The sequence below is a fragment of the Rissa tridactyla genome, chromosome 6 (genome assembly GCF_028500815.1).
Source record: "Rissa tridactyla isolate bRisTri1 chromosome 6, bRisTri1.patW.cur.20221130, whole genome shotgun sequence".
Lineage (NCBI taxonomy): Eukaryota > Metazoa > Chordata > Aves > Charadriiformes > Laridae > Rissa > Rissa tridactyla.
This window is the reverse complement of record NC_071471.1, coordinates 47,398,014-47,425,949: the sequence shown is the minus strand read 5'-3', so window position 1 is coordinate 47,425,949 and position 27,936 is coordinate 47,398,014. Positions and strand designations below refer to the sequence as shown.

The window sequence follows — 27,936 nt, the reverse complement described above, 5'->3', positions numbered from 1 at the left end:
CCCCGACAAAAAGCTTCCTTGACAAACAGATCCCCTTCTCCTCTCTCAAATCAACTCTCCTAGAGTGGAGATAGCCTAGCATTTCTAGAAATCATGCTTTTGTGGAGTAGTGTTTAAAACACCAATCTCTGCCACTAATTTACCCCTCTTAACCAATTTAAATTTAAGATAAGAAAAAGCACGAAGTTAGAAGGCTAATTTTAAAATAAAAGTGAAGTATTTGACACAAACACAGTTCTTCATCTGAAACAGAATCCTTGAACTGACTGTTGAAAGCTCCCAGTCTGGTACCATCTGACACATTCAATACAAAAAAGAAAACATGGCCAAGATCAGAGAACAAGAAGGACCAAACGTTTTGAAAGATGAAGAATAGAGGTGCTGAACCAGTAACAAAAAAACATTAAGTCCCTCATTTGCAATAAATGATATGACTAACCAGCAGAGAACTGGTCAGTTCATCTTACTGTATTTAAATTTGTATCAGGTGCTAACTATCCCATCAGAAGGACCAGAAGAGCATGTCTTACTTTAGTATCAAGAGCACTGGCTGAAATACTTATTAAGATAAGAACAATGCAAAAATCTAGACCAATATGGTATTACCAAGAAGCAACCTCCAGAGTTCCCATAAAGTAAACACATGGCTTTGCAAATGCCTGTCAAAATTCTCTCTGTGGAGTGTTTTAATGGCAACTACATATTAAATCTTCATACAGTTCAGGCTGCCATTATTTGCTGAAGCAAGCTTAGGAATCCTAAAATCTGAATCCAACAATATGAAATGGTGATGCCTAATCAACTGCAAAGAGATCGTTGAATTAAAAAGAAACAAAATCACACAAAAACCCCATCTCCTCCGTCCTCCCCCCAACCCCCAAAAATAAAAACCCCACACCACTTGAAAGTGATTACAGTATACATTTTTAAAATACTTCCCCTCAATTTCTCTTATGGGCAAGCAAGGCAGCATGAATGCATTCCACTATAATACATTACAGTAAGGAAAGTATTGAAAATTGCCAGTTTAACCTCACAATTGTCTCAAAATTCTATTGGTCAAACAAATCTGCATTTCAGCAGCGTCTTACACTGTTTCTTCTGTGTTTTCTGTGTAACTGATGGAATCGCTGGAACCTCCCAACAATAATGGCATTACACTGAAGTCACAAAGGAACAAATGAGGTTCCTGAATTGTGTAACAAGTTGGGGCGGGGTTAAAAAAGTTCCTTCACACCAATAAACAAAAATGCAAACATTATTTAAACCTTCTAGTGGTTAGACACAGTTCATTTATTTACTCCATTGGTTTTTAGAATCATTTTCATACCTAACAGGTTGCTAGCAGGTCCTTATTTTTTTTTTTTTTTCCAAGTCACAAGGGTTTACCCCAATGGGAATCTAAACACATTATCAGTAAAATAAAAACATTAACTATCTGATCTTTTTATACATAGGTCTATTTAATGAACTGTAATTTTATATCACACTGATATTGCTTGTTTAAAAAAAGCTTGCTATTCTTGATATCTTAACCTTGTAAACCATATCAAATTGTAATGCCTAAGTTGTTGTGAAGACACTTTATTCTAATTATATTTTCAATGTATTTGTATTCTATATATAAAGGTAAATGTATATAAACACCTAAATAACACTTAAACACCAATATTCATGCCAAGTCAGATGTTGTTGTAATATTAAAACTTATTTAAAACAAAATGGGAAAGAGGATTCCTACATACTCATCATTGTACCTGAAAATAAAACCTAATAGCAGGTAATAAAGCTGTTTGCAATTAGCATGCTAATTCTGAAAGTGCAACAAAAATAAAGAGTATTTTCCAAGCTTTTTCATACGTTCCTATTCCCCAAATAATCAGAACAATAAAGCAGGTAATTCCTTTGGAAGTGCAAGCATCTCATGTCAGTATTCTTAACTATACTAGGTAAGAGAAAGCTGAAGTCTCTCTCAATCCGTTGCTTACTTTGTGGCAAAGCAAAGTTTTCAAACTTCAGCTTCTGCTTATTCCTGTAATTCCATATAAATGAATTAACTCATGCGACTAATTCTCAACTAGCAATATAACTTTAAGTGTTACAAAACCAGATTTAACATCTTTTTAACACAAGATACATTCTCTGAAGGGAAATAAGAAGAGATCTCCCATAGGCAAGCTTTTCATTTGTAGAAGTAAAACAGTGGTTTTGGATATGGAACAGAACTGCATCATTAAAAAATAGGTCTTTCATATCAAGAGCCATCAGCTATAAAGAGACCATAAGCAACTAGTGTTGATGCCCAAGGCTCTTTCCAAAAGAGAATACATAATGAGTCTAATGGGCTGAATAGCAAGGAAAAATTCAGATTATTTATCTGTCTGCACCTATCAGGCCCAAAAGAGATAAAAAAGCAGAAGTGCAGAACAAAAACACTAAGAAAAAGAGCCTATGTAGTAAAAAAATGTTTTGATACATTAATATGTCATCTTCAATTGCAAAATAGGGAAATAAAAATAATTCATATGTCGATCTAGAAATATAATATGTCTGCATATAGATATACATATTTATATAAAGACAACATAATATATATTTCACAGTACTAGAAGGATTTAACTGTACAGGACAGAAGTGTACTTTGGACCTGAAAATGTGCAGTGGAAAAGTGGTGAAAAAATTAACTAAAACTTCCTCGTTTCAGTACTTTTTAAAAGCTGACTTCAATACTTTTTACAAGCACAGGTATTTATTTTTAACCTTAGCTTGCATACAAACAAAGGGAGAATAGCAAGTTTAGTTACACGTTCAAAATCACCCAAGTTACTGTTACAGCTGTAAACAGAAACCCTGTCAAACTTCAAGTCCTGTGCTGCATTTACTGAATCACACTGCTGACATTATTTTCCTAGGTTGACAGAAAATACCTAGGAAATTAAGAGTTACTGTTATGGACTGTACCATCTATTGTACATCCTCCAGCTGATACTTCAAACAGAGTACAGTTTTCTGTCCAACTAACTCCTCCAACAAACTTGACCCAGTAGCTGACAATATTTTCCAGTCTGGAGACCCCTAAGAACTTTCAATTGTACTTACAAACACCAAACAGCAACTGTAAACCTATAAACTGTTGGCTTTGTTTTCTTAGTAACTTTTCACAGCCTTCTACAACAGCAAATTGAAAACTATCAAACAACTCACCCAAAACAACTTTGCAATATTTACCACGAGAGAAAACAAAGCAAATCTGAAAAAGTAATCTATAGAGAACCTTCACTATAACAATTCCTAGAGTTCGATAGAAAAACTTCCACAGATTTCTCAAACATATTTCTGTGTGACATGCAGGCCTTTTATGTTCAATACACTGATTTATGTTGCTGTTTTGTAATATGGAAGAACTCTAATTTGCATGCACTTCATTATTTTTGATACTATTTTACAATTCTTTCAGTATAGCAGAAGACGACTTGAAAATCTAGTCTTACACAGTGCAGCTTGATCACATTCATTGAAACAAATCCTTAGGCATAAGCATCAATGACAAAATTTGCTCAGGCCTTCATTGAGAATAAAAAAAATTGCAGCCTTGAGAAAACATGAGTGAACTGATATCACAGTCAAGAAAGATGCTGCTGAATTCATCTTTTCATACCTGTGCTAGGTTTCTATACATAACATTATGCCAGACTTTGAAGTGTAGGAGAATGTGACAGTTCAGCTTTGTTTACATTGCTTAGAGTAGAACATAGAATTCTCTGATTTAGCTAAAACAATGGAACTGATTGTGCCAGGTTCTGTTTACATATGCATGGCTGCTAAACTGTAGCATGGAGTAAAAAAGGTAGCACGCAACACTGTCCAGGCAGTCTAATGGCACCCAAAACACATACAGATCAATTGCCCTAATGGCACACTCTGTTGATTCTTCTAGTTCAAAATTCTCCATGTAAGGTTTAACCTTACAGTATTTGGGTTGGATAGATTTTAAAAAAATCAAAAACAAGGCACAGGCCAGAGTTGCCTCATTTTCCTGAGAAACAGATTAAAAAAGGACAAATAATAAAATTAAACGGCTCAAAGATGTTGCAAATATCTTGCATTGACACTAAAACATAGATGATACACTCTTGCTTGTTACCAAGATACACAGCTATACTTTCCAAGGTACATTCAGTATCTTCAGAACGCATTTTATGGGATTAAATATAGTGGCTGACAATAACAAAACAGTGCATTTCCATGCAAAAGCTTAGCATTCTGCTATCTTTTGCAGCAGGCTCATGACAGTATCACATTCTGTATATCACAACAATCAGATGTCTCACGAAATCTACTCATTTCTACAGAAGTAATTTTTGTAAGATTTTACCCTGACAGGCATACATTGTTTTTTTAACAGTATGTAGGAGTTACATGTTTTTCAATGAGAGGACTGTGGGCATCTGACAGAACTGGATGTCTTAGTTTGCATGCAGTAAAGAGTATCTGTCTACGCAAGGCAGGATCAGGTTCCACATTTCACCTTAGTTCCTAATGTGGTATCCCCAGTTCTAAGCAGTAACAATTACACTGTATTTGAAATCAATTTTTTTGAAATTTGAACTAGAAATCAGATTATGTTTTCTTTTCCATTCTATACCTACCCTGCCTCAATTACGTTAGTTTTGTGAGCCCCTCTCCGTGACCCCAGTAAGTTGCTCATTAGAACGCATGGTATTACATTGCAGAAATTGCCTTTTCACCTATCTACCCTAGCTAGCTATGCTGAATAGAAGCCAATGCTCACAAGATGGAAGAAGCAGCAGGAGCCCCCTTCAAACTTCTGAGAAATCCTGTCCCTTCCCCTTTTGAGAAAATATTAATAGTTGTCTCCTTTTCTCCCACCTTCCCTACTCAAAACATTTCTCCTATCCTCATCCTGAGATGAAGGGAAGTGTCTGCAGGACGAAGACTCTTTTACTAGGAAGGAGGGAGCAGGATCAGTCAAGAGCAGACATGGAAGCTTCCTCCTTAAACTTATGGCATTTTGCTGTAGACTTCTAGAAAATCCTGAGAACTTTCAGCTTCTAGGTGAAACACACGGAACAGGCAGTTAATATTCCCTGATTTTTGCTTTAAATTCACAACTTCTTCATCCTAGTTTCTACCATTAGATTTCCTGCTCTGTTTTCAGAAAGACAAGTAGGTTGTGTACTATTCCCTCAGATTGAATTAACCTTTCTGAACCTTACCAATGAGGAGAATCATTAAAAAAAATATATAATTATGTAATCTAGGGAATATGCCAAATTATGCTTGTGAGTCCTGTATGTCAGTAGCTGGCATTTTAACTATTCTGGCTGAGTGGCATACTATTCTTCCAGCAGCAGGACAGACATTAGACTTCAAAGGAAAAGTGGGACTTTCAGCAGCTTTAGTGGTAAACTGTGAAGTTGTCCGTGCTGGAGCATTTGAAGCTGAAATAAAGCATTAATTACAACAAAGAGGAACCTCTTGTGCCAAAGCAATGGACATTTAAGGAGCCACATAAAACTACTGAAGCCAAGCAGAATATGCCGAGAATATTTCTCAGGAAACTTGTACATATTCAAATAACTATCAAACAACAGTTTAAAACAAAAAGCACTAAATATTCAAGAAGCAAAAGGAAACTGATTTTGATAGACAACATTTTGTATAGAAATTAACTGTTGGTTTTCACAAAACATAAAAATGGGGATTTTTAAAATTTTTTTTCAGCCACAAGCTTAGGGGTTTGTTCCATTTACCCCACACCTCAGAACAAACCGTTGACAGCAGAGTTGCACAAAAGCGTATGCAGAATTATCTTTAAAAATATGCATTATCACATAATGTTTTGATTACAAGCACAATGTTATTAAATATACTAAATGCAAAGAGAAAAAATATTAAGTAAAGAATATTATCAACTGCATCATCAGAGCAGCCCTTTGCATGGGAATGGCGTAAATGCCTTAAGGGGAAGCCATCTGCCTCCTCTGGTGAGCTTTGCAAATATGCTTCATTTGCAACAGTTGTGTCCATACCTTTTGTTCACTGTCTGACTACTGTCAGTGGCCCATAGGTGGAAGGAAAATTTCCTCTGCACCACACTCTTATCACGAGGAACCAATACAGCGTTATCAGAAGGAACACTTCTGTATTTATGTACTTTCCTTCTAGCTGTATCTAAGAAAAACATAGCAAGGACTTTTCCTAAGTAATGTTTGATGTTAATATGGTGATACAGTCTTACAGATATTTTTCAAGAATAAAAACTTGTATAACAGAAGTCACCCTCTACAATAGTGGTTTCCCTAAGCCAGTTTTGCTATAGCTATCTGACTACTAATCATGTTCTTGACTTTCCCCAAATAATCATACCATTCAAAACTTGACATGACATGATTTTCAAATGTGTTTGTTCCTCTTCATTTTAATGATAGAATACCACAGATCCTTTTTTTTCCTAAATTAAGGTAAGTGGTAGATGTCAGAGATGTTAGCAGAGTATATTTATTCCCACGGTAGGAAGTCACATGCTTTATGATAGTATGAGAATAGATTCTACAAGAGTGACCATATATCTAGAGGCCATGGAAGTCACCACGGCACAGCAGCGTTTCTGAAGATAACTTTACGGTAGGTAACTCCCATAGTAGCAGCTATAAGCTGACAAACATCACGGAAATAGGTTAGACTACACTGAGGTTTGGCTTACAAAAAGGCGGCTTCTAAAAATTAGCAATTTTAATTAAGATAAACATTTATGAATTGTATATCTGATGCATACACTTAATTTTCTATTTCTCCACTTTCTGAGATGAAAATTCAAATGCAAGGTTTTAAGTCCAATTAAGTCCAGTTCTCATGTCATTCTTTTATGAAACATACTGTTTATCCTTTTCTTGATATAATTTTAGCATTAACATCTACTTTATGCTCACCTAAATTATATCCACATAGTAGTATTTAAAACTGGTAAAATTGAGAAGGAAAAAAATACTATTTATGTTTGATTAGCCACACACTTCACAGGAGACTTAACAGAAGTTTAAGATTGGCATATATTAACACCAAAAACAAGCTGATGGAGAAAGAACTAAAGTCAGCAAAACTTTATTCCCATATTACAATGCCATAGCTGATAATAAAGTAACTTGATGATATTGCCTCATACTGAGGAATCAGCATGTTTGTTCTTGATTTTTTTAGTTTAACCACTTTTTTTATTATTATTATTTTTTTACCAGACAAGATCCACTGAAGTTACAGCAATTTCACAAAACACAAGGTGGCTATCTTAAAGATGTAGTGACAACCAGAAATGCTACAGCTACATTGCAGAATTGAATAGTCCAATGCTAAAGAAAGACGTACAGTAAAAGAACTTTCTCTCCCACAGGACTGTGGGCAGAAGCCCACCCTTTGATCCAAAGCAAAAACCCTGCAAAACATTCCTTGGTATTGTCAATAATAAATAAATATCCAGAAGAAAACGCATAAACGGAACTTAAACTAGCTGCAGTTTCCATAGAAACCAGCAAGACTACTCAACACTTCCTACTCCATTCCATTATCATTCAGTATCTCATGAACTCAAATGGAGAAGTATTGTTCCTATTCCTATGGAAACCCTGGAAATAGCCCACATCATTCTTAAAGCAATCTAGAACACGTCTCTTGGATTCATTTGTGTGCCACCAAGGCCTATCAAAGATTAAAAATAACTAAACAGAAAAAGTCCCTTTCTCAATATAGAGGAGCAGAAACAAAACTATTCCCTATGAACAGTGGGTAAGTAACAAACATTGGCAAGCAGTTTATAATCTGCGAACACTGTGATGAACAGATCTGTACAGTTACACTAACACACTGAAAGGTACGTCCCTAAGCAGCTTTGTGTACCATCTTCATACAAATGCCCTAACTTGAGAAGACTACACCCTTTAGTCCTTATGACATTTCTCTTATTTGTTGAGCAGGGTGAAGGAAGAGGAACTTTTATGCTCTAAAAAGCATACATAACATAACACATCTCAGAAGACCTACAAAAATCTGCTACACAGATTCAGAAAGACACATAATATTAAATAAACAAGATTCATGAATATTTGAATGACTATGTATTAAAGGTAAGATTCTTCCCCATCACTCCCTTCTGACTAGATAATGTTCTTTTTTCTCTGCTCTATTAATCTAAAAATGTAGAGTGAGTAAACTTTTGATCTAGCGATTAGAAGGTATGACTGCAAGCCGTAAAAAATGTCCCCCCAGAGCCAATTCAGTTGCCTATCGAGCACAGAGACAAATATCTGACCATGTTAATATGAAATGTTTTATAGGAAGAACAGGAAAGAATAATAATTTTCTGTAGACCATTCCACTCCAACATTTTTTGGAAGAGGTACATTAGAAGATCACCCCTTCCCATACTCCGTAATAGATGTTTGGTATCTGTTGCCCATTTGTCCAATCCATTTTTTTAATATGTTGACACTGTCTACACAGTCTCCCTTTACAAAAAAAAAAAAAAACAAACACATAATCCAGAAGTTCACTGATCCTCATATGAGAAAACCACTTTTTAAAAATTTCTCTTAAGTTGATCTCTAACAGCTTTCATAAATCACTCTTGGTTTAGCAACTGTTTAACAACACAGTTTGGCATAGGTTTTCTGCCAGCTTTCTTTGTGAAAGCTGACCATATCCCATACCCGACTTTTCTCCAAACTGAAAACTCCCAGCAATTTTTACCTAGTAAGGCCGCTGTTTTGCATCCTTATTGCTTTTGTTGCCTTTCTCTGTCCTTTATTCCATCACTCTTAAGATATAAAAATAAGGACTTCACACAGTACTCAAGATGTGAGTATAAAAATTTTTTAAGTAGCAAAATTATGTCATCTGTCTTGTTCTTGACGGTGCTGAGAGCCAGTCAATTAGTTCAGAGAACTATCTGTAACAACACCAAAAAACTTTCCTCTACCAAAAATCTACCAGTTCTGGCCTCAGAATCATGTAATTGTGGTTTAGATTTTTTTCCCCTTGATACATTGCCCTACTTTTACACACAATGAAGTTGATCTGCCACATACTTGCTGCCATGGGTATGAGTGTGCTACACTTTGAGGTCATCATCAGCTCCTTTGTATTTTACTTTCTTCATCCATAAAATAAAAATAGTTATCTGCCTTAAGAGACAGTTGTATACTTTATTTATTAAGAGCTACTTATTGTTCTGTCATCCTCAGGGACATGTAGAAAGGCAAATTAATGGTTAATGTGATTAGATAGCTGATAATCATTATAATGTTCCTGAGATGTTTAGCAGTCCCAAATGGTCACGTAAAATCTCATTTTTACGCTAGGAATTGGAAAGCAGATTCAGTAAAGCAGAAAAAAAAAAGTATGCTCTCTCTCCTGAAACAGTATGACAGTAAACCTTGTACTGAAACTTTAGCGTATCTTTTGAAATCTTTCAAATCTTTCACATCCTGAGAAACCCCAATTTTTCTTTAGCTTTTATGAACTATTTTACTTGCTTATGAAAAGCACAAAGTCTTGGTATGGGTCTTGATTCAATGAACATACTAAAAAAACCCACTACAAAACAAAAACCCCAGACCATTGAGGACTTGGCACATCCTGTGGTTCCTGCCTGTGCAGTCAGACCTGGAGGCTGAGAAAGACTTCTTCCCACTCCTCTAGTTCAGAAACCTAGAGGACAATACAAGGGAAAATAGGGCACTAGTTATTTTTGCCTAACTAGGGGAATTTATAGGCCATACCAAATTTTCCTTAACCATCTAAGAAAAATTGTATCATCCTAACCAATAGACTGCAAAACAAATCCTGTTCTCTAAGAATGGATGTGTTTCACTACTGAAAAAATCATGTCATGTTTGGATTTGTTAAAGGTTTGGGATATTATGAGTATGAAAGACTAAATCACTGAAGAATACGTTCCATTTCTATTGTCAAGTCAATTAATACATTTTATTCTAAAATAAGTCTTACTCAGATTAACTGCATCCTAAGAACATTAAAGGTGCTCAGAATAAAAATTCCACAAGACGACCGGTTGCAAGACATCTCCAGGATGACAGGGTCCCACAATGGAAACAAAAAGAAAGACCAAAACTTATGAGAGCTTTGTTTATCCTTGAGAAAGCTCATTAAGCTCCATATTTAAATTCTGAGATGTTACGTATTCAAGGTTGCTCAAGGTTTCTCTTCGTGCTTTGCAAATCTAGTAAAATAGCTGATATTGTCAAGAACACTGTCAAAAATCTCTGCGTATACCAAATGCACCTGCCCTCTCCAAATTCATTTCTGTCAGGGATACCAAATTATCCTTTGAGCATCTATTCTCATTACAGTCATAAGAGAACTGTTACTGCCTTTGGAAGCAGGAGAAACCCCACATAATTTCTGTGCTGCTAAATTTCACTTTGGCTGCTAGGCAACTGTAACTTATTGCAAGAGGTGGTGGGTTGTTTTTTTACCCCTTCAATTTTAAAGAATTTGAGTTCCCTCTGGCAGGAAAAAAAAAAAAAAGGCAGCAAGAACAAATCAAGCTGAGAAAATATCCTATAAAAAAAAGCAGTATATAGCATATTTACACTTTTTCCCACAAAATCTACTATAACTACTTCATATTTAAAAATCCACCAGTTTTCCTTAGTTGTATTTTTTCAAAACACTCTACCAGCTCTCAAGCAACTCCTCTGAATACAAACTTTAAAAAAAAAAAAAAAAAAATCAACGAACGGTACTTTTAATTCCATTGCTTCACGTATGGTTTTTTGCCCTCTAGGGTACTCTTATTTGATATAATTTTTAATGAGTCTCCTCTTTATGACATATTTATGGACAAAACCTATGTCTTCTCTAAGTAAAAATAACTGATTTACGCTTAAGAATGTTTGCTTGAGCAAGAGTTTTGCCAACTAGTTTCATATCAGTACCACAGGTATTTATAATCAAACTGCAATCATTATAAACAAATTAGAAAACCTGAAGGCTAACATTTTCATAGAGTGACAGACAGATGCCACTCTTCTCTTTCCCTGAATGAGCAGTGAGGCCTTCTAGAATTTTTAAGAATACTTCTGAAGTTCAGTCAAAGGTCTAAATCCTTCCATAGAAAACATTTAGTGCACTCTCTATTCACTGGATGGTCTTTGATTCAGACTTTTAACCACATTCTATGTGGTTTTGACACCAATTTCTCAGAAACTAATGTGCAGACTTTGCAAAATGAGACCCTCTGCCAAGCAGAGTCCCAAGTTTTACTAACCTCAAAACTCTGTTTGTCAAGACTTGCATTTTTCAACCTTTGGACATACAGGACAGTTAGAGCTAGGGAAAAAAGAATTACTGCTGGATTTTCTGGAGAGATGAGGAGAATGTAGCAACAATTATACATTCCAAACTATGTTACAGAAAATTTCTATTTTATTTTAATCTATACTGGGGAACATAGAGTCACTTTTTAATTTAAGAAAATACCTTCATATACCACTTCCTCATCTTTAGGTTTTTAAATGTGGTTAGTAAGTATTAAGAAAGCAACCTAAATAATCTAATTAAATAGCTTAGTACTAAGCAACTTAAATAATTAATATACTACTGCCATTAATTGACATCTCCTCTTCCCCCCCCCCAGCTTTTCTTCTCCTCTTTCTTTCAATGCTGCCAATCTAAAAGACATGTTCATCACACAGTGATTAAAAAGCAAAGCCTTCTACACTCCATTTTAACACAAATTTGCCTGTTTGTGACTGTCTCTTTTAGGTACTGTGAGAGTCAAGGCAGTAGGTAAAACCACCACATAGTGCTTAGCACAAGCAAAGCTCTTATCTCTGCTATGCGTTTACAGGTCACGTGTTAAAAATGAAACAAAACAACAGTTTGCTCCACCATTTTATCTTTCGGATTTGCAATTGAAATAATGATTTTTCTTTCTTTGGCAATTTAAAGGAGAGTCCACATTCAACTGTGTCCTAGATTGAACTGAGGTAACTTCAACAATATACACATGACTTTCTCTTGTACATCAAGCATTTTACCTAATTAAGGAAGCCTTTTTCTTCTTACTCAAATGATTAAAAAAAAATTAATTTCAGGAAGCAAAATCAGTTCATAAACACCTTTAATTTCCTGCTGCTTCAGATTAATTATGAACGTGTCTGATTCTTCTTTGAGAAACCCACCTCAGGAATTTTTATCTGATACTTCCATCATCTACAGCATTATATAGCACTTCAAAGTAAATCAGTATTTCCCTGAACAGATTTTAAGTAAACTGTTGCCTTTTATTGTTATTTATGTTTATGCCACTCAACATCAACTGCAAACAGAACTGCATGGGTTCAGTTAGCATGTTCTTAAATCATGTGCATACGCAATTTAATATCGACACATACGCATGTCAAATTATTTGAGACCACAAGTCACATTTTCAAAGGCTGCATCACCAACAGCATTAAGTTCCAGTCACGCTTTTAAAACCTAAAGAATGAGGAGAAAAGGATATTCTGACCACACAACTGTAGGCACCATGCCTAGCCAGCTCAGTTTTCTGCACTACTTCAGAAAAGAAAAAGGAGTTCTATCTAAGGGACGTTCTGAAACACCCTTTACAATTGTCTTCTTCCAAAGCCTGCCCTTCAGGTGGAACTTGGTAGTGTGAATATTCCTTTGAGCATAAACCACTTCTGAAATGTCAAGTGTAGAATTTAGCTCCTAAAGAGGTAAGAATGCCTAGTTCTATTTCAGTAGTTTCTCTCTACAATATTCACATAAACTACAGAATCAACTGCAATATTAGCCACATCCCATGTACATGTCACTTTTTACATCTGTTCTGTCTAATCTTCCTGTCACTAACAGACAAGAAATACATGCTATGAAACACTAAATCGACAAAATGATAAAACAAGTGATGGTCAAATGTTTTGAAAATTTGCTGGTTTAATTATTTAACAAGTAAATTTCTCATTCTTGAAATGAAAAATGAAAAGCTACGCCTAGAGAATGGAAGAAAAGAAAACTGTTTCCTAATAGTTCTCTGTCAGAATTGATACAAAAACAATCTGAGGAGCAGGGAACAGAGGCAACTCCTACTTCATGTAACCAAGAGCTAAGGACACAAGTGGAGCTATTAACAGGATATATTTGAGACACCACCCTTTTCAATAAACCTGCTCTTAGATACTCACATGATACAGGAGTAGCATACTAAGAAATGACACAAGGCAAGAATTTTGTATTGAAGAACCAGACATAATTGGCCATTTCTGTGGAGCAACACATGAAACTGGCAGCACCAATTCTTCTGTTCTCCAAAAAAGTAATAAAGAGTAGGTACAAACAATAGTGAGTTTTACAGAGGAGCACCAGTATGAGAAGCTTTTGTGCCAGGGAGACAGTTAATTCTGCCAGTCTTCAGAATCACTTCCACAGAGAATGTGTGAAAGTTTTTCTGTATATGGAGATTAATTTGCCCAATACCCAGATCTTTGGCTCCACCTAGTTAGCTCTAACACATACATGTAAAAAATACTGCCACAACTTAAATGACAAGCCTGTTTTTTTCCACAATGCAAAACAAACACTGCTGACAGGCCCATCACAAATAGGTTTTACAGAAAGTTTCAGATACTTAAAGAGATTGATTTATTTTTATTTGAAACAGAACATTTAATTGAAGTCAAAAGCAAAATATTTCAAGGTTTGGAAGGTTTTAATTTTTCTTTTCTTTAGTCTTTAAATTTAATTCTTCCTCTTTTACCAACAGAATTGGAGGGGAAGAGACTAAGAACATGTTTGGGCTTGATTGGGTTTTTTTGGCTTTTATTTCAGCTACCAAACTCTTCCCTCCCCCACAAACACCAAAATGAATTAAATGTTTTTAAAAAAAGCAGTGTGGAGGGGAATCATCTCTTTCAAAGACTTCAGAGCCAATGTGTTTGTCAGGAATGGATTAAATCATTTCACTGCCTGCAATGACTCAGATCATGAAAAACAAGCAACATCCCTTACTTTCCAGTAGATGCACTGAAAGGCACGATTTGGAAAATCTTTTTTCCAAAAAAAATTTCAAACCAAAAAAAAAATTCTTAAGTTTTTGAGTACTTCTAAAGCTACAAAGAAGGCCTTCTAGTCTGTATTTTAAAGGTTGACTACTAATTTGCATCTATTGTCTAAACAGAAATGTTTTATTTCACAACAGAATTGGGCAAATGATCCTGTGTTGATGTAAATGTCCAATTTTCTACTACAACTGCATGGAGGTGAAGCTGTGACCTTTAAAAATAAATTTTGTCATGTATTTTCCACACTGTTGGCCTTTATTTTCTTCACCTGTGGGTAGCCATGAAGTTTAAATATTAAAGAGGTAATTATAGGAGCCGCCTATACAAATATTTGTTCCAACACTCACAAAGCACCTGGACAAGCTGATCTGATAAAAAATTAGGAAGTTGTTTTGTAAGGTTACTGGGGAAGAAATAAAAGCTACACCAAATATGTCAAAGATATGGTGACAGACTCCAGTTTTGGTTCCACAAACAGCACAGAAAACTCTTGGAAATTAAGTATAATTTGACAAGGATATAAAATAATTCTATTCAAATACAATGAAAACTATGAAGTTTTCTCAATGGAACTTTAAACCACATATTATCACTATCTGACTTGGGGCTCTATTTGATAAGTAACTGTTAATACCTTTGAAGAACTTCTTAAATTAATAAAGATCAAGAGAACATAAAATCATTACTAGTCTATTGAAAGTATCACAAATCCCATTGCATGGCCAATTCAAACTTGTCTTTGCTTCACAGTTCTGACTGCTATCTACATTTGTAACACTCTGCTTATTTTGCAAGTTGGCTTCCATTTTTGCTAGCACAACTTTACTTCCAGACAAAATAGGCCTATAGCTTTACCACATAATATGAAATTACTAAACTCAGTGTTTGTGGCACGGTTCAAAATCATGGTGCCAGAACACTGAAATAAGCTAGAAGTCCATTTTTCTTACTTGCTGTCTCTGCTTCTTTCTTGCAGTAGGAATTAGTCTGCTATTTAAGTTCCGAAAGAGAAAATTGAGATTGTCTCAGTGCTGGTGCCTCCACTAATGCTAGGACACAGTGTTTGTTAAAAAAAATGTTCTTTAAAAGAAGAATATAGAAAATCATGGAAAACTTACAAGTACTCTGCCAGTTAATGTCTGGGCAGATATCATGACTCCTGCCCAGTCCTTCACAGAGGTCATCCATCCCACTTCTGCTGCCACATTCTCCTCTTTTTCATCTGTTGGTTTGCAGGCCCCATCTGCCTGTGTATCTCCACCACCATTGATCTTCTGGGCTTCCTGAAAAATAAGTATTTGGGTTAGCTAATGCTTGCCAATTTGACAGTGACAGTCAATGTATAGTTGTGGCTAAGAAATGCTATGAAAAGAAGCAAATCTGTCTTCCTGGATTCCTGCTGGATGATATTAAGCATCTACTTGGTCATATCTCTTTAGAAATAGAAATATTCTTTGAGTTACCAGACTAACAACTAAATAATAATACTTTCACTAATATTAAATCTTAAAAACACATATTTGACATCAAATATGCTATATGTTCTTTCCCTATAAGCAGCATAATTGCCAAGAGCTACGTATGCAATTATAGAGCTACATGCAAATGAGTTTGTCAGACATACACTGAAGGACCTTTTGATGTATTAGTTCAAAACAATGTGTACTAGGTGTGAATGTAATTTATCTATGATTTTAATTTACTATCACTAGAATTAATTATCCGAGTAAACCTTCACTGAGAAGCATGATGCAACAAGACAATAATTATCAAGCGTGAGGGGAACAAAATACACCATAGAGAATCTGCAGGGAGCTGCCATGCTATCAGTGAACCTGGTGTTTCAATAAAAGTGTTTAATATATTACAGGAATTCTTCCATCGGTAAGTGGCTCTCGTAGAACAGAGAGCTAGAATTTGAAGTGAAGCCTCAGCTGTACTAAGCTGGCTGATGAGTCACATGCACTGGAATTCATATCAGTCTCTCACGGCTGCTGCAGCAAGGATGTTGTGCTCTGTAACTGCCTGCTATGTGCTACAGTCACGGACACTGCACAAAAATCAAGGGAAATGATAGGAAAAGCCAGCCTAGATTGTACAGTGTTTAAAACATATAATATGCAAAGTATCAGACTGTGCCATGAGCATGCCTTTGGTGACAGCATAATACTAATAACTTCCTGAATACTTGACAAGTTATGCTAAAAAGGCATAAGGGAGGCAGCAAAATTCAGCGCTGAAGCAAGTACTGAGCACTTGAACTGCTCACACAGATCTACATTAGTGCTTCAAGCGCTCTACACAGACCAACAGTTTGAAAGATCTTGTTTATAGATGACTTGCCTATAGGCCACTAAGCAGGAAATCAATTGTCATTAATCCCCTTTGGGATATCTGTTATACAAGCAAAGATGTTTGACGCTGGTTCAGTGATAGTTACTACAGTAGGAATACTACACTATCATGGTGAAAACACATAGCTGTGAGATGGCCTTGAGGACACAGCTGGACATAAAGGTAAGGGCACTTCCTGAGAGAGTACTGAACTAATAAAACAGTTGCACTGAATCTGTCAGCAAACAACAGTACAGCAATACGAAAAACGTAATATGGAGACCAACAGTTGTTTTTAGGAAATCTCAGTTTTGCAACCTAATTAGCTAATCAGATTCTTCTCTGTCAGTCTCCCTCCTGCAACAAGGGCTCTATTTTCTCACTAGCAATTACAGCACAGTGCATGATATGGCTATATTGATAATAACAAATTATTCAGTTACAACAGTAATTCAAGTACTTCCTAAGCAAATAACCAGAAAGGAGATAAAAGCTACTTTGTATTTGCATAACCTCATTCCTGGACAAATTTGTATACAGTGAATCAGATGTTTTCACTCAGCATTGAGAGACATACAGGGCATCGCACGTGTGCAGAGCGCAACCCAGAGGAGCGAGCTCACTGCTCGGGACGGCGACGTAGGGCATGGCCCAGGCCCTTTCCAGGAGACTAACGCTTGGCTGGGGACAACGTGTGACCCATACCATCACCAAGACACACAGATCAGTCCCAAAGAAACGCTTTGACCACCACTTGCTGTTTTGATTATAAACCAGGAAAGAGAAACCTAGCTTCATATTTATTTTTTATTATTATTTTATTATGGCATGGCTGTATATACCAGACATTGTAATAAAACTCAGTATTGAGGTTTAAGCAACCTAGACACACCTCCAAGGCCCTGGGGGCACTCACAGGCCTTGCTGGCCCTAACCGCTCTCCCCCCATCCTGCCTGTGGCCCAGGAGGCCATCCCAGGGCCACCAGCTCCCCACAGCCCTGTCCTACCCAGCCGTGGGCCCTGCTGAGCTGGGCCACGCCAGCCCAGCAAACCCACGGCTGTTCTTGACCCCAGTTCCCCTCCCCAGGCCTGATCCTTACCCTCACCCACAGGCTGACGCCCCAGGCCAGCCCCAGCCTGGCCCGGCCCCAAGGAGGTTCCTGGGGCTGCCCCCGGCCGACCCCACTCCCTGGCTGGGGCAGTGGGACAAGGCCCTGGCTGCCAGGCCTGGGCATCCACCAGCCCTCAGGGAGCCCCCTGACAGCTACTGGCTTATTAAAAATTACATGTGCTATTTTGTCTGCCTTTTGTAACTGTTAGAGATTGTCTTTTGATTGCAAACTCTACACAACAGATTTTACCGCATGGTCCTCCTCTGGGATTTTACACTTTGTAGAAGTTTATACTGAACAAAAGTATTAATGTAGTTTTCAGAGTAAAGGAGCTGTTATTATCTCTTCCTCTCAGATAAGAAACTGAGGCAGCGATTAATTGCCTAACTCAGCCACCAAAGAAGTCACCAGCAGAGCCAGGATGAAACCACAGACTTTCTTGATTTTTCCACCCAGCACCTCTATTTAAAAACTCAGGGATGCAAATCTTGCTAAAAACATTCATAATTATGGATTTTGGTATAGCTAGTTCCAGAACTACAGACCATTAAACAAAAAGACTTGAATGTAAAAGTCGATTTTATGGTAGTGAACTTGAAAATATTAAGGTTGGAACATTCTGTTACTGTTTACATACTCCTTCCTTACCCCCAACCTTTTTGTCACTATATCAAACTGAATTTTAAAGACGTGATTATTCATAAGATTATAAAAATAAAATTTCCTAACACTCAATAAAATAGTAGACAATTTACTTCATTGAAGGAGAGAGGTAGTTTTTATATTTTTCAAGAGGTCCTAATACCCTACAGTCCTTTTTGTTGTATTGACTTTTGGTTGCCAACAGAATAGAGCAGCAAGATGTGACAGACTATTCAGTATTTGATTCTCCAAAGGTACTAAAATCTGTAATACACTTGAATGGCTGCATTTCTGCAGTTACACCACTTATTTCACCTCTATTAAAAACTCCCACCCATATTATTTCTTAATTAAAACATAAGTAAAACAATCATGCCCTGCCAAGTACCATTTGGAGCGCAGTCTTGTGATCAGCTACATACCAAACTTAACTCTTGCCATTATTGTAGCTACAATTAATATGCAGATTAGATGCTGTTATGTAATATTTTTATTCAGTTGGGATATTTCATATTTTTCATTTACACGGCTAGCTTCTTAGCTTACTTAATCGGCAGTTAAGTATTAAGAAAAGTTTATTCCCAAGTCATTACGCGATTGTGGAGAGATCACTAAGGGAGATTTAAAGGCTGCTTTCATTTACACTGTGTACCAATCAGTCCTGTTGTTAACTGTATTAACTGTTCCATTGCTATTTCTTCACTTCGAAGCATTGAGTAAACAACACCACAACCTGAAAAAGGTGCTTAAAAAATAATCTGACAGTGATGATAATTGTTTAATTATTTACAGGCTCAGTAGCTACAAGTAAGATAATACCCTGTTTATCCACTCTGTTTACCTGTTGTTTCACAAAGTGTTTGTTATTTTAATTACTTGATGACTGCAACATTCAGGTAGGTTAAGTGAGAAGCAGCATATTTTGTGGAATATGTATTTCCTAAACTCGATGAAAATGGAAGAAAACGCATGATGAGAAGGGGTATACAGGAATTAGGACTCACTGCTCTATCAATGGTTTTACACAGACCTGGACCAGAAACTTCAAATGCTTTGTCTTATATTTTCAACAATAAATACTGATTTAGTGCTGGGATGCTTAAACGTAGCACTTAAGCAAACAGATTTCAAAAAGGGAAAAAAGACACTCAAAACCAGTTTTCATTTTTGGAAATGTAGTCCTGCCTGCTTCACTTTACCTCTCTGAAATATCTGTACAAACACAGAACTAATGCACAGACACTCCAATTCAACACAGGGCTGCACAAAATAAAATCAGAAAATGATTAACAACTTAAAACCATCATCTGATAATAATCTGCATTTTTAGAAGCCCTAAAGAACCTGGGCACTATAAAGACAACCTGTTAGGAACTCTCTGAAGTACTGGTACTGAAAAAAACTTGGTCTCTCATTAAGGTTATGTTAGAAAATATGGGAAACAGGTAGGTAATGTGAGGAAAACAAACCGGGTTAAAGTCTGGTGAAACAAAGAAAAGGAATTCTGATATGCCTTCTGGTCTAACATTTAAGTAGTATGAATAGCACACAAAAATCATGAATTATCAACTGTAATGAGAATACAGGGCATTGAGTCATGCCCACATCACTCAAGAGGAAGCAGTATGCTCCATTTAGCAGATGTTTAAAAACAGTAACACCAATGGAGGAAGCCCATTGGTGTTACTGGCCTGGGAATTCCATCCTAGAGAACATGAGATGAGAAAGGGCCTGCCAGAGGGGCAGTTGCACCTGGTTTGAAGTATGCAGTAGTAAAATATAGTTTGGAGAAATTAGGGAAGGGCTGCTTTAGATAATGATGCCAGCAACTTGCAATTTTATCTCTATTAACTGCCCCTCAATTAACAGCATTGCATTCCTAGAGCCTGCATTTTAAGAAGTATTTTATATCAGATCAACAACACTGACATACTGGCCACTCTTATACTTTGGAAATCTGTTTTTAAGTTCCTTTCGTATTCATTCATCTGTTTCCCCAAAGCCACCAACAGATGCTATATGAAGAGGAATAATTTTGCATATAAAGCTATTTCTCCTTGCTGTTAGGCAGACCTCTAAAACACTGAATTTAAAATTATTAGACTTCTATCAGTAATTCATTTACATGCCCTTAGATATATACTCACACCATTTTGATAACTCTGAACAAGGGTGTTAAATTTATATAAAACCATAATATTATGCTGCATTCTCAGCAGCTGGGTAATGTACTGTGTATGTCAAGACATCAGGTTCCTACTGAATACATTGCGATGGCAGATGTTCTCCATCAGATATTGTTACCACCTGTAGCCTTCATCTTAATAGTACTAAGTACCGGTTCATCAAGTGCTAACAACAAGCAAACCAAAAAACCTGAAGCAGCTCACCTGTTCCACTGCAGTTTAGCAAACACAGGATTTCACTGGAACATTAATAAACAAAGCAGATGGGAATGTAAGAAATAAATAGCTGTATGGAGACCTACAAATCTCTTTGAATAGAGTCAATCTTGTAGGAAACAGAAAGCAAAGCTAAAGTAGCTAAATGTGAACTAAGAGATACTCACTATAAATTGGACTATCCACAGCATTTCTTTGAATATTAAGTTGTTAGTCAATATTAGGTTACATTGACGTCAGTTATCATACTGTAGCTATGGTTTGGCTAGTTTCAAAGGATTAATTATTGATACCTAGAAAAACATTATTCCTTTCACTGAATAAAAGGAAACAGAATGATCTGTGGAAAACATGGCTGATGAGACAGCCAAGCATTTTTCTCTCATAAAATATTCACAAGCTATGTAATTTGGTGTTTGCAAATTTGGCAGGTTAAGAAAAATTAAGTCCAAAATAGATTCCAAAACTTTTCTTAGCATTTTAAGACTGAGATGACTGAGATGGTAAACTCCTGTGAGACAACTATTCATTTTGTTTTCTGCATTCCTGCAGAAATTCTGAGAAGCTCCTTGCCAGTCCTTACTTACAACCAGAACCTTACTTCTCTGTGCTGACAAAAAAAAAACCCCAAAAAAACAACCTTCAGTCTGAAAAGTCTAGGTTGCAAGACCAAATACATTTTTTCTTTTTCAAGTGACCAGCTTCTGTGTTGCATTTGTGCATACCTCCAGTAATCCTCACAGATTTCTTTTCTGTGCCCTTCATATTTCCAGGATGGGTTTCTTGTATAAAATCCCACTTTCATGTCATTGTTCTGACTGGCAAAAATTATTGCAGTAGAGGAATTAATTCTAAAACCTTGGCCTGAGAGGCAAGGGAAACTTGATTAGTAAAACAGTGTCCCAGCCATGATCCCACAAACAGCATAACAGTCTGTCAAATGAAGGGTTCCTCGGTATGGTTCTCAATTAAGAATATGAAACAGTAGACACCTACGTTATCACAAATCTGGAGAAAATACAAAAAAGATTCAGTTCAAAGTTTAAAAATTTCTACACGTTAATGGGGGTGTTATGATGTAACACCTCCACTGATGCACAACAGTATTTCTGAATAGCTGGGAAGCTGGCTGAGTGATTTCCTTAGCCTATGAATTGGGACACATGCTGAAGTCCCTGTTCTCCACCAAATTTTTTAAGTCCTCAGCCACTTTATCTAGTCTCTTCATGTCTTCACCCCACAGCTATAGACCAAGAGTAATGGCAGTTTCTGTTGCATGGGGATCTTATCAAGATAAATATATTCATGATTTTAAGTGTTTTGGTATTACACAAATGGCAAATGATGCAGGACAGTGTAGGGAATCATACAGTAAGAGACACTAAAAACATACTACTAAAGATTGTTAGACTAGTTATAGAAGGCAGTTAAACATAAGACGGAAGTGTAAAAGGGAAGCAATGAAGAACTCCAGGCACTATAGTGGAATGAAAAGGCATAGTCTTAATAATGATACCAGGAAAGTAAAACTAGATGATAAAACCACTGCCCACTTATGTGGAACTTAACTTAGTGTGCCCACTAAGTTATGGAAGAGTAAACAGAGGAGGAATACATAAGGATTGCACAATATGACCATCTAACAACAATTTAAAAAAAAAAAAAAAATCACACAATGAGATTGACAGGAGAGTATGATTCTCACAACTAAAAGTCTGTGATGAAAACAAAGTCATTACAAACTTTCATGCATTCAAATGGACAAACAGGGTGTTTTTAAAAAGCTTGTAATTCTTGGTTCAAGCTAGCGATGGTTTATGGCAATGTTCCATAAGCTTTGACTATAATTTCAGAAGTTTGTGTGAATATTTTCATTCATATTTATTCGTAAAAATAAAACCTGAAGTTTTCCTTTTTTACTTCTGATTGTATAACAGAGCACGCTTGTAGAAATAAATAACTAGTGAACTTGTCATAAAGCTGCATAACAAGTTAAATTACTACCTGCAATACACAAATAAATAAATAAAAGCAGCAAAGTCAGTGATGTACAGGTTAGGAGTATTCACTAAAAATATTTCACAAATTTTCAAACTAACATCTAACACATATCCATGAATTTATTTTCCTTTTCTATAGCTAACAGAGTATTTCTTATTCATTTCCTTTATAAAGATCAAATTATTGTTGCATTAAAATATTTCCTAAACCCCCTCTTCAATTATAAAGTAGCGTACAAAAGGCAAAACAAGCACTTCACTTTGTTGGTGGGGACACTAAGTTTAAAACAAAGGAGACAGATCATTATTCTTTGGTCCCTACATACTGTAGAAATAGGTACCTTAGGCAGATTAGACAATTACTATGCAAGACAGAATATTAGTCTTTAACTGTCTGTTCTGTGTTCATAACATCAAGCACTATTCTGACTATACTGAGACCATTCTTTCAAAATGTATTTTAAAAAGAACTTTAGAGTAGCCACACCAGATCACTAACCTTAAATACGATGGAAACTAAACTTGTAAAAATATATGAAGCAGTATCAAAACCACAGAAAGGGGGGAGATCCTTAATGGAAAAGCATAGAGAAGGGTAGAAAGGTACATGCATTTTTCTACCATTTTGTCTTCTCCCACCTAATAGCAGGCAAACCAAAGAAGGTATACAACTGAAAAGAAAATTGGTACAGATATTACCATGAAATGAACACTGTCAAATTACCTATACCCTATTGACTGATTAATCCAGGAGAAATTTCTTTGCCATAGATAAAACATTTTAAATATCAACAACTTAAAAAACCACCTTACTATAAGCAATGAAAACCACATTTCACTTACTGTCTTCAGACTTCACTCATGTTTGTGACACTATATGATTCGTTGCAATCCAAAAGTCTCAAAGTACTTCATGAATGTGAGAAAAGGGTTTTAAAAATGAGAAAAAAAAGTAATAAACAGTGGGGAAATTACCTAAATTGTTTATCTTGATTACAGGAAGTACTTTAGCTGATTGCTTATAATTTTGTTGTTGTTGTTAACATTAAGCAATAACCAACTCCAAGTCCTTCAATCACCATTTCTTGGCACTTTTTTTTACTACTGTGAAAGGATGAAAAATACATTGAAAAATAACACATTTGATTTTGCCTTCCTTTAAGACAAGAATTACTAGTAAATCTTTTATTATTTATATGATCTAAATTATGAGAGTATCTTTTACAAAATAATGTGGTAGAAGCTGAAATAAGAAAATTGCTGAAAAAACTATTCTCTGCCAGGAAAATTCAATATTAAGGTAGGTCATTAAAAGGTTCCAATAGTAGAAGGTTTATTTCACTAAAAGATATACAACTACTTGCTTCCTTGAACAACAGAACTCCCAAGAAAATTGGTGATAGGAATTTTAGGTCTTCATTTGATTCAAATCAAACAGTTTCACATGGAAGAAATGGATCTGTGGTTTCTATTTTACGTGAAATAGCAAATTATTTGTATTGTCTGGGATTATAGCAACCTTCCTCAGTGCTGAGCCTGTCAAACAGAATTTATTTATGTTTACATTTTTACAAAGAGATTGATGATTTTTCAAAGGGTTTTAGAGGTAACAGGATGAAAGTTGAATGAGGGAGGCAGTAGGACAAAAATAACTGACTCACAAATATAAATACTTGGTAATATCACAAAACACATGGGTCAATGATGATTTGAAGAATGCCAGAGAACCATTCTATTATCTGCCAAACTGGACAAACCAGTCATCTCTAAGTCCTTTTTTTGATTCAGGGGTAGTATATAATATTTATGCTTATTGGATTAAAATTGTAAAGGAAAGCCCAATGAATTAAAGGCAGCTTTCTGTAGGATATAAAGCCATATTAAAGCCTTTTCTGGCACAGGAAATTAAGTTCCAGTGGGCAGCACAAATATTGGAAGAGCAGAAGGTCAGCCAATAAGTAAATAAAAATATTTAATGGCCCACAACACTTCTCATCTCAGAGACTACAGGGTGTAATGCAGCTTTCAGACTGGAAGAACGTTATAGGAGTGAGAGAGCACACAAAAATGCAGGAATCTGAAGGAAAGATACACAGCTAGAATCTTCAAAAATATTGAAAATGCAGATTTAGTTCTAAAGTGACAATTTTAATGATTACTTTGAAATAATTCTATTAAACTAAACGTTTTCCCCAAAGGACCAGTTATTTCACATCGCAAGGAATGTACAAGTGCTATTATTTAATCAAGTAGTTGTGACCTGATACATTACCCACTGCTATGGAAACAATTTCTTTTAATCTGAATCTCATGACTGCCTCGCATAAATGATTAAGTTGACAAAAGCTTTTAAACCTAAAAGAACAAAAAATCTTTATAGATAAATTTATTTTAGGTAACATACATTACTTTCGTTAACTTCCCAGACACGAAATATCATCATCCAAATTATCCAAAGTCAGTACTTGTAGACTACAAATACAGCAGCTGGTACATTTATGATGCAAAGAAACATACACGGTTCCTGCAAATTCATAGATACTGTCTGAAATTTAAGGCAGAGAAGGGAGGAAAGCTAAATTTTTGTTTGACTTGCATACCATTAATTTTTATTTATGCCATGTAGAATGAGAACAAGCCCAGGGAATTTTATTTGACTTTCTTAACCTCATCACTTTAAACAATGAATAATGTTAACTGGCATGGAGATCATCTTCTCCTTTGTGAGTGTACCGGTGGTGCACTGCTAGGAATTGATGCATGACCATGACATTGAACAGAGCCTTTGTAAGCAGTCAGAAGTTGGACTACTGGAAAATAAAGATATATGGTGTCCATTCTTGGCTCTCATAACATAAAGAATTACAGCTAAGTCTTCTTGCTCATGGCAGGACTTGAATCTGTCTGTACCAAAACTTGTAGATGAAGCTCCTACTCTGATAGGTCATTTTCTAAATGAGAACAACTCTTTGAAGTTGCTCAGAGGCCTGAATTATTAGAAGTAGCCCTGGCAGAGCTGCATTAGTAGCAGAGGGCAGGTGAGGTGCTTAAAGGCAGACATTGTTCTGTCTCATGAGTCTGCAGTTTTTGTCTTCAAGATTTATCAAACCAGCAAACACTGCATATGTCACAAAAACATGTTACCTCTGAACACTCACTCTGTCTATAAATTATGCATGAAACTGCAAGCAGTTATTGTCCACTGATCAGGAAAGATAATGAACAGAGGTGAGAGGACAGGTCAATTTACACTTTTAGCTCTTTTTCCAAAATTAAATAATAGTAAGAAAGAAATTAAAGGACACCAATTTTAAAAGCATGAGAGTATTGAGTTTTAATTTGCTTAACCTTCAAGGGAGCAGAAGTTGACAATGATGAGTAATAAAGTTAATGCTACTACAGAAAATTTCAGTCTTGAAAAGAGGTGGAAATCAATCTTGCCCTTTGTTTACATCTTGCAATTTTGTGATACTCTGATAACTTTATTACAGAGCCTAGGAGTCCAGTTTTTTCTGTTAAATTGTATATAAATTATTCTGGTAAAAGAGTTTGCAGCAGCATAAAGATAAAACAGCTCATCAAAGCAGGCTGTCACTATCCTATTCACAAGCTGTGTTTTACAGAACCTACTCATCAGCTTGAAGCTTTAGTCTTTCTCCATTTACAGTGCTGCATGATTAACTCACACAGCTGCCCAAGATGCAGGTGCCCCCTGTAATTTATCTGTGAATGAGATTCATTGACAATCCCATCCAAATATCACATGAAGTTAAAAAAAATGTACCTTTACAACTTCTTAAAGAAAAAGTGCTTAATTAAGCCCTGGTAAAGAAAAAAAAAAACCCCAAACAAGTAACGATTCATACATCAGTTATTCACATGTTCCAAATATCCAACTCTAGTTTATTCGTTAACAAGACACTGAAGTGATACATATAACTAAATGACGCATTTAAGAAATAAATATATGTTTGTGTTTCAGATTCAGCTCATGGAAATCAGAAAAAAAAGAGGCATGAACTCTAAGACCAGCTTCATTTTTTAGCTTAAAAGCATGACTTTTATCCTCACAAACTAGTTTAGCAAGGGAAATGGGATCTACAGTTTACAAAGGCAGAAGTCATATGTAACATGATTCCATTTTGTCTGCAGATACACAGCTCTAAGAGTAGTATTCAAAGATATTTATTTTTCTGGTCACTCTCTAAATCCTCACTGTCACTATCAGTAATTCAAGTGCTTGATTTTACTAATGCTTGTAAAGTGCTCAATATATTAAAAGTGATATATATAATACTTAAGTAGTTTTACTTTCAATTACTGATGATGCCCCTACTGACAACCATTACTGCCTTGTTTTACTAAAGAGATCTAGTGGTCCTGCCCGTAGGTTGCAAAAGATTTCTACTGAATAAAATTAACTTCCTGTGAAGATGGAAGCTTCTTCCTTAAGACTAAGTCATATATCAGATTTTTGTACTGTGTTGTTTTAGTAAAACTTGACTTCAAATCTATTTTAAAGGGCACTCTATGGAAATAAAGTCTCCTTGTTATTGACTGGATCAACAGAAAGAGCTGTAAAAATTCAAATGAAAATATATGTTACCTTAATTCAGTTTTCTTTTTTTTCCCACGATTAAAAAAATGTAAAACAATTTTATTTCCTCTAAAAACCAACCACTATTGCCACATGAATTTAAGTTGGAATCACTCAGTTCCACAGAAATCTTTTCCTGTACTGATTTCTGCTCATGCAGATAACCACACAAGTAATAGAAAGCTATAAAACTAAACTTTCCAAACTCTACTTCCATTTTTATAAAGCAAAGAGTGTTTTGCGCAAAGTTCCAAGCAATTCTCCAAAACAGAGGCTAGTGAGAAAAAAAAAAACAAATCCCAAACCCCCAAAAAAACGACCCAGCAAATCAGTAATTGAACTATTTTCCTTTCTATCAACTTTTTTCTAAAGCAATTAGCTTTGTCCATCACATACACCAACAAACCTACAAATCTTTAATGCTTCTCCAGGTCAGAAAGTCATCTTTGTGAGCTGCTACTTAAGTACACGCTACCTCATTAATTCTCCTGCTCTATGATCTCCAGCAACATATTTGCAGGTATGGTGCTAAATGCAGTTTCCCTCTTGTCTCTCAACACATTTATGAAAACAGATACAATTCAAATAGAAAGGGGGAAAGAACCACTGGGACCTCACTCTCCTGCTGCTCAGAACTCTACTCTCACTAGAAAGGTCCTGAGCACATCTCCCATTATCACCTATAGCAGCTGTTAGCATATGAAAGCAAAACCTGTGAAAGTCTGTACTTTCTTTTTTCAAAC

The 27,936-nt window shown here is 35.9% G+C and overlaps 1 protein-coding gene across 22 annotated transcripts in view; it reads right to left on the bottom strand.

Annotated features, from left to right (window-relative positions):
• KCNMA1 (potassium calcium-activated channel subfamily M alpha 1) overlaps positions 1–27,936 on the bottom strand; it is a 506,659-nt gene that overhangs the window by 350,701 nt on the left and 128,022 nt on the right. For all 22 annotated transcript variants that reach the window (XR_008466873.1, XM_054204500.1, XM_054204499.1 and 19 more), the window contains one exon: positions 15,224–15,388. Coding sequence is in view for 21 of the 22 variants with exons in the window: in XM_054204500.1 (XP_054060475.1) it covers positions 15,224–15,388 (165 nt within the window). In the remaining variant the exon portion in view is untranslated. The remainder of the gene's footprint in view (positions 1–15,223; positions 15,389–27,936) is intronic.